General features: G+C 33.5%; 1 protein-coding gene across 2 annotated transcripts; it reads right to left on the reverse strand.

The window, feature by feature from the left end:
* Positions 1–5,472: 5,472 nt before the first annotated feature.
* On the reverse strand, positions 5,473–7,808 carry LOC108220843 (transcription factor bHLH130-like). Of its 2 annotated transcripts, XM_064092951.1 has the most exons (7): positions 7,586–7,720; positions 7,206–7,513; positions 6,468–6,793; positions 6,210–6,380; positions 6,034–6,099; positions 5,878–5,946; positions 5,583–5,795 (listed from the first exon to the last, which is right to left on the reverse strand). In XM_064092951.1, exons 2-7 carry the CDS (start codon positions 7,471–7,473, stop codon positions 5,733–5,735), a joined length of 963 nt encoding a protein of 320 aa, XP_063949021.1. In that variant the 5' UTR covers positions 7,474–7,513; positions 7,586–7,720; the 3' UTR covers positions 5,583–5,732. The 2 variants fall into 2 exon arrangements, with proteins under 2 accessions (XP_017250202.1, XP_063949021.1); XM_017394713.2 differs by having other exon boundaries at positions 5,473–5,795; positions 7,206–7,808.
* Positions 7,809–8,503: the final 695 nt, after the last annotated feature.

An 8,503-nucleotide genomic window follows, 5' to 3' on the forward strand; every position in this document is an offset into this window, starting at 1 on the left:
CGAGACCTAGTCTCAACTACTCTAATACGCCTTCTCCAATCATTCTTATCTAATGTCATATCACCCGTAAGATTTAAACTTAATTGATCAGCCCATGTCCGACGAGGCCGACCCTCTTTCTCTTACCCCGAACCGATATGTGTTCTACTCTCCTAACCGGGGCTGAGTTACATTTACGCCGAACATGTCCATACCAACGTAAACGTCCCTCCCTTATCTTCTTAGAGATAGACTCAACACCTAAAAGACGTCGAAAAGTATCATTCGACCAAATCCAACCGTGGCTTAAAAATCCAAATTTGGGTCAGTTTCGGCCTAAATCTTCCAAAAATGACCTAAATCTTGGTCCAAATTTAGGCAGTTAAACAGTACTGGCCTATATTTAGGCCGGCACTATTCACCGGCCTAAATCTTTTTACTAATATAATAATAACCTTTTACTTTTTATATATTTAGTTAATTGAATGATTATATGTTAGAGTCAAGTTATATGGAGTCCACTTTTTATTGGAGTCCTTGGAGTCCATACATGTTCTGCAATTAAAAATATAGCTTAAAATATTACAAAACACATTATTTTTCGAATGATGTTCTACAAACATCATTACTTTATTGTAAATCCTACAAATCTCAGTACAGTATATATGTTCTGCAAGATGAACATGTATGTTCTGCAAAACTAAACATGTTTTATAGAATAATATATATTGCAATGTTTTACTTGTAAAATATATGAAATCCGCAAGATTTACAATAAAATAATGATGTTTGTAGAACATCATTCGAATATAATGTGTTTTGTATTATTTTAAGCTATATTTTAATTGCAGAACATGCATGGACTCCAAGGACTCCAATAAAAAGTGGACTCCATAGAACTTTACTATAATGTTAATATAATTATTAAATAGTTATAAATTATTTTTAATATATTTTACTTAAATAATTATATATATTAATTTTGAAATATAATAAAATTAAACAGTTTTAAAATAATTCAAATTAACAATACATTAAACATAAGATAAAGATTACATTCGATAAAGCTAAATTACAAATACACCTTACACGAAAACATAATAACTAAAACTTCAAAAATATAATACAAACTAAAACTTCGACTTGATCAAATAAAAATTGAGCATGGAACAATATATTAATTCGGAGTAGTATTGAATCTTTGTCATTAATATTTTAGTTATTTAAGTAAAATGTAAAATTTTCTTCTTTTTTTTTGTTTAAATATAATGTTTTTCTAGCTTAATGAATTCATCGGGTTTAATATTAATATGAAATCTTATATTATTGTTTAAAGATTAGAATAATAATATAAAGATAGTTAGAAGAACAAAATATTGATATATGAATTTGGACCAAAATTTTGATCAAACTGTTGGAATGAAAAAATAATTCGGTGTAAATTTGGACCAAAGTTTAGGCAAAAACGGGTTCCACCGTTGGAATGAAAAAATAATTCGGTGTAAATTTGGACCAAAATTTAGGCAAAAACGGGTTCCACCGTTGGAAATGACCTAATACAAACATGATATTCAAATACTCTTTAAAATCAGTCAAGTTGTATTATATATTTTGGGGGCCAGAGTCACTAATATTCATGTAATTAATACACTTATCACCGATTTCAAAATAAAGGCCACGTTATGCGTTTGTCTCGATCAGAATTTTACTGTAAAATTTAGAAGAAAAAATAATAATAATTGTTTGACGTACTGGGGTGCAGACTTGAGTCTATAAAATATATTACCCGCCCCGGATGGGAACGTAAAGAAAACATATGGTTATCAACATAATTACAAAAATAATGTAATGATTTGTCCTTATATGACATGACGCTGACTCGCTGAGTCTGTTCGAGGGGAGCGGTTTCGAGTCATTTTCAATTTTAAGATTGAAAATAAATATTTATATAAATAATTTAAGACTGATTTAATATAAAAATAAAATGAAAATTAATTTAGAATTAGATCTTGGTCAGATATATTTTTCTCAGCATATTTTGGAAAAATTATATTTTAATAACAATTAATTTCATCACTTGAAAACTTAGTGAAATTTATTTTTATTATTATATTTGAGTCATAAATAATATATATAACTTATACAACAAATAATTTAAATTATTTAAACTGTACACTTATTATTAGACGTCATTATTAATTGTATGAGTCACATATGATATGATTTATCCAAATAAATAATTTAAACTCCATACTTATTATAAAAATCATTATAAATAGTTTCCTATTACACTAAGTAACCGTAAACTGCAAGTACTTTTGAAAAAGAAAAATGAACTGTAAACTGCAAAGTCATTATATTAAGAGGTAATTGCATATCGCACCCCCTAACTATCGTTCAAAAACGATATTGTACCTATACTTTGAGAAACTCAACTCGCACCCCTTATCTTTACATTTCAATAACGATATGCACCCCCTCCGTTAAATTCCGTTAACTTCCGTTAAATTCCGTTAAAATACTCCCTCTGTCTCAATTTACATGTCCTTTTTGCTGTTCGAGGAGTCAAATTGACTAATTTTTGACCAGCTATGAGAAAATATTTATTTATTATTTTAGAAAATAGAAGGTTACATATTAAAATAGACTGGATTTACTTTTTGATGATATTTTTTTTAATTTTTTGTTTAATTAAGCTATCCCCAAGTCAAAATGATTTTACATATCAAATGATTTTAAAATAGATATAGATAAATATTATGTGATATTAAGTACTTAAAATACACACTATTTTATATATATAAATAAATATTATGTGATATTTATTATAAATAATACATAAATTTATATATTGAATAAAATATAGAGGTAATTGCATATCGCACCCCCTAAAATATATAAATTTATATAAATTTAAGTATTATTTATAATTAATATCACATAATATTTATTGTTTATATTTAAAATAATGTAAGTGTATATTTTAGGTAAATTTAGTCTATTTTAATATATAACTTTCTATTTCCTAAAATAATAAATAAATATTTTCTAATAGTTGGTCAAAAATTAGTCAAATTGACTACTCGAAAAGCAAAAGGGACATGTAAATTGAGACGGATGAAGTATTTTAATGGAAGTTAAAGGGGGGGGTGCGTATCGTTCTTGAAATGTAAAAATAAGTGGTGCGATTTGAGTTTTCAAAAGTATGGGCACAATATCGTTTTTGAACGTAAGTTAGGGGGTCCGATTTGCAATTATTTGTATAATGACTTAACGGAGTTAACGGCGTTAACGGCAGAGGGGTGCATCTCGGGCTTGAATTGTAAAGATAAGGGGTGCGAGTTGAGTTTCTCAAAGTATGGGTACAATATCGTTTTTGAACGATAGTTAGGGGGTGCGATATGCAATTACCTCTTATATTAATGTTGTCCAAACGGGCACATTTGGACTTGGGCAATTGGCAAGTATACAGCTGAATATCTGATTGTATAATCAATTGTCACAAGAGATTTCTCAAACTTCAAAAATCTTCACAGCTTACTGCTTACAAGCTTGAATAAAAAGCATTATTCAAGCTTACTAGACTATTAAATTATACAATCAGTACCAGTAAACTACTCATGTTCAAACAAATTTAGACCACCACACAGAGCACACATGTGCTACTGCTTACAAGCTTGAATAAAAAGCATTATTGCCTTTAGTTAAAAGCATGAATGACAAGCATTTTACCTTTCATCAAAAAAAAAACAAGAAGAAGCATTTTACATACTAAACATTAGCTATCTATTATATCAACTTCCGAGTGCCCAAAAATCATGAGAAGATGATCAAAACTTGCCCCACGGGTCTGTTCATCTCCAATCTCTCCAATTGCTTGGTCCATTTGCTCTCAATGATGGTTGATACACCTATATCAAGTCTTCTTTTTAGCGTGCATTTAGCGCATGCATACTGCATAGACATCAGAGTGTGGATCTTTTTCTCGCTCTGCTTTTCTGGCAGCAGAATGCTGTGAACTACTACTCAAACTGGCTGTAGAGCTTTGATTAATAATACTACAGATCGTTCACAGCAGTGGATAACAGATTACAAACAAAGAACGCCACAGATGACACCTCACACTTCGGGAGGTGATAATCTCCTAAGCACAATCTATACAATAATTTTCTACTAACCCTAATCTCCCCAAAAACTTCCCTTATATTCAATCCTTCTGAAAATTACCTTTTGCCTTTACTAAATAATTGTTATGCCTTTCCTGCCGTTCTTTTAAACGTCAATAGAACCGGGCCTCTTATATCATCTCTAGGCTCTAGCATTACTCCTGGCCAAAAGTGACACCCTGTCCTCAAGATGGAAGTTTGCAAACCTCTGGTTAATGTTAGCAAATTAATGTTTCCAGGAGGCTTCACTCCCAGGTAGGCCAGTCCATTTAATGTGCACCTCAGACTCGGCTGTGTTGCCTGCAGCGGTGTTGCTAATTCCAAGCACTTTTTCAGGTAGAGTATCAACAACTAAATCTTATGCGAGGACGGAAGAAAGGTGGAGCACGGGGTGGTGGGATCAACTGCTTTTTTTAGTTGGGGCAAGTGAAAGACTTGGTGAATCTTGGCATCCCGAGACAGATTTAGCCTACAAGCAACAATCCCCACACGCCAGACTACTTCATCTAGTCCATAATAACGTGCACTCAACTTATCAAATGGTCTTCAGGCTAGAGATTGTTGGCGGTAAGGTTGGAACCACTTGACTTTGAGGCGCCACTTAGCATGCATGGGATCACTTGGAAAGGAACAAGAGCCACTCAAATTTAGGTGCAAATTCAAGGGAACTGGAGCCACTCATGGGATCACTTGCTTAACCACCCCTGATTAAGTTAAAATCATAGAGCTTGTGTCTTCATTTGAAGATAACTACACACAATTGTATTGTGCGCACACATTTTATTTAAACTCTCCAAGAGTTAGAAAGAAAGATCGATAGTTAGACGAGCATATTTGTGAGTTGTGAGTTTGTAGTCTTATAGCCATCCCGTAAAATCGAATTTTAATGAATATTTGGTAAAAATGTATTCAGCTCCCCTTTTCCGTCTACTTAGGATTAACAAATAATGAGCTTCCCAAATGTTGAGTACCTGCAAGAAAATCTCCTTGGCCGCCCTTATAGGGGTCACCGGTGGTGCAATGAGAGTTCGTAATTTAGTCTCTGCAGACTCATTAGATAAATCCGAATCATGATCCACAAGTTGCTAACCACTAAGTGGCTTGTCCAAATAAGGATCCAGAGATGTTTGTTTTAAGAGGTTAGACAAAGCTTAAATTACGGCAAAGGATCCTGAGGTTTTGCATTCAGTTTTGCTTGATTTGATGATGTGAAAAAGTGCTGGAAAGTTCATTGGAAATGTCTCATCCTCTTGTTATGCAGTAATGTTAAGTAATAATGGCAGGAGCAATTATAGTAGTAACTGTAATCAAAGATCACCGAGCAACTAGGAACAAAGTATATTGCTAGAAACTGATAGTAAATAATTGGTACAAACAAGAAGAATGTATTATTACAAGCCATATACAGTTTGATATATTTTCTTCCCTCTATTTGGGTAATTAGAGCTTACACTGAATTACAGGACCTGGACCACAGAGTTGAGATTACATGATATGCATATTCTGTTAAACTTCAATAGAAGCAGAACAAAATTAATACGACTTCTTTCTGAGGACAAAATTATTCCCTGTACACTATCAAACCATTCACTTGAGTCCTTGCTTCTGCATGGCCGAACATCTACAGTTTGCCCGATTATCATTAAGTGTCTGCAAAAGAGAAGATCATTTCAGCAAACCATATAAGATGCAAGAATTTTACAGAATTTTTTTTGGGATCAAGATGTGAAACCTTGTACTGTTTTTGGAGGTCTTTTATGTAGTCAACAGCCAAATCTAACATGTCTGCAGTGTTCGTTTGCTGCACAGAAGAAAAAGAATTACTTTCAGATTGTAATGGTTGATAGAAAACTTAAAGGCTAAAGGATTAAGTGGCCACTTTATTTACCTTATCCATGTGGGGGACAAGCTCTTGTAGTTTTCTCATTCGTTCGCTGATTCTTGTCCTTCTCACCTGAATCATAGCCCCGTTTAATATTAGCATGCTGAACTTTCTTAATCCAGCGTGCGTATCATATAACTTGAACAGTACTATATTAAAAGTTCGAAGTGAAATAAATATACCCTCTCTGCAATGCTACGTGGATGAGTAGCACAACCTCGCTTGGCACGGATCTTACAGGGGACAGAATCTTGAAACTGCAGCAATTTGTTCATGCAGGATATATCACTTAAAGTCTTTGGCAAACTTAAATGATGTGAAAACAGCGATGGACGATTTTGAATTTCACCATTCTGATAAAGGAAGGGGAAAATGTTAATGGATTTATAATCTAATCACTTGCTAAAATTTAAATAAGTGACATGTCTACGAAAGACTACCTGAATACTAGAGAATAATCTGTCATCAACATCAAGTTCCCTCTTCAAAGTGTAGCTGTCGGCAAAATTCAAAGAATCATTCCAGGACCGTAAAGGGTAGCCAGAGTTGTGATACTGAGTGTCCCTAACACATCTGTTCTTTGTATCAACATTACTAGTTGGTTCAGTGTTCCCGCCATCAGTTTCAGATATCTGAGGCAACATCCCTAAGGATGATGGTATTCCAGATGATAAGCTTATCTGACTCTTCAATCTGCTTGAAGTCAAGTCTCTGTTATTACCATTGCCCAGTCTGTAATTTCCAACATCTCTCATTCCCCCATAGCCTGCATGTCACCAAGAGAATTTTAGAATTTCATATCTAGCAGCTGATTACTTAGAAAGACTCTGCTACCATATTTAAACCAGTAACTACCAACAATTTTTGATAATCTATCAGCAAGTAAAAATAATCTGAAAACAAGACGAAAAGTGCAATACACAACATTTACAAAACTAGGTCTGGCTCAATCAAGTAAAAAGAGTACGTTCATATTCCTGTACCCCTTTTAAGAAAAAAGTTATCAACTTTGATGTACTGTTTGTCTGGTCTTTACTAGTTACATAGTATATAGAGATAAAGGCCACAACTTCACCAATTTAGGAGAAAAAAAAAAAAAAAAACTATATCAATATCGTATATACCAGTAATCTGTAGAGGTTATAATAATTATAAACAATCAAGAACCTGAAGAATACCAGATTTATTAGCAAGGTGGGAGATATATCCAGGCGGAGAAGTATTTTGCCGCATTAGACCTGCAGACGTTTTGACTTGATCATCCATTCCCATAAAACTCCCTCTATACAAACTAGAATTATCCAAATGTCCAGCTTGTGATGTTAAACTTGAACTATGCCTGGGATAATGCGATAACGAAGAATTCAGACTGTCCCCATAAGAATTCTCATTGGAACTGTTGTTGTGGTAACTATCTTGAACAATGTTGTTCATGTCGAAGTTCATTCTGCTCCTAGGAAACAAATTGTGTTGTTCTCCTTTCGGGCTGAAATTCGAAGAAATTATAGCACTAGAATCAGAGAATAATGCTCGAGAATCATCATACATTCGTCCTCACTTTTTGCTTCAAGAAAAAGTGGATAATCTTTTGGAGAACACTGCTTAGATTTTAAGCAGTTCGAATGAAATCTTGCAGCAGAAGCAACTGTGAAATCTGTTTATGCTCCGTATCAAAAAAAAATCAAGAACAGCGAGAGAAAACGAAGACAGAGGATAAATACAGTGACTGTATTATTTGAAAAACAGGGGTTTCATTTTTGACTTATAAGTAATTATTGGATGAGCAGAAGTGCAAAAGAATAACGTCAACATTTAATTCGCTAACTGGGGGCTGCCTACGACTACGACTAATCGACTGTGAGGCATCAGATTCACGGAGTCTCCATTGTCAACGTCTGTTATTAACGGAGGCAGATCTAGACACAAAATCTTAGAGGTACCAAACAAATTTTCGGAAAACACTTATGTATATTTAAATTTTGGGGGCACCTTTATAGTTTTTTAAGATTTAGAATAATAGAAAAAATGTAAAAAAGAATTTTATGGAAAAAAGGCACGTGTCCCGTGTCTCTTCCAAAATCCGCCCCCGATTATACATGAAATCCATATGTATCTCAAATAATGATGAGCATATTGCAGATATATTATATTCATGCACCAAGCTCTATTAGTCTATTTATTTATCCTCACATATCAAACATTAAACTCTGTTAACTCTAAATTATCTTGACACACGAGATTTCCATCTCTAAATCACGTTATCTCCAGCACAAGAAACTTTAATTTTTGTGATTACGAAAAGTTAAGTATTATCACGTTCGGCTATTTTGTGCCATTCTTTCTTGTAACTACTGCGCCGCAATTTAGTAGTAGTTTTTACGTAGTTGATGAGTAAAGAGGGCGAGTTGTATTTGTTCAATGTCATCATGTGCCAGTTATGGGTGTTAGAATTGTACTACATCCGCATATATGCAGA

The sequence above is a fragment of the Daucus carota genome, chromosome 5 (genome assembly GCF_001625215.2).
Source record: "Daucus carota subsp. sativus chromosome 5, DH1 v3.0, whole genome shotgun sequence".
NCBI lineage: Eukaryota > Viridiplantae > Streptophyta > Magnoliopsida > Apiales > Apiaceae > Daucus > Daucus carota.

Bases quoted from the DNA above. Each gene is read 5' to 3' on its own strand.
- LOC108220843 (XM_017394713.2), bottom strand. From the start codon at position 7,575: ATGTATGATGATTCTCGAGCATTATTCTCTGATTCTAGTGCTATAATT. The intron at 6,381-6,467 runs GTAGTCTTTCGT...TTCCTTTATCAG, and splicing joins GATTATTCTCTAGTATTCAG to AATGGTGAAATTCAAAATCG. The intron at 5,796-5,877 runs GTTTCACATCTT...TCTCTTTTGCAG, and splicing joins ACCTCCAAAAACAGTACAAG to ACACTTAATGATAATCGGGC.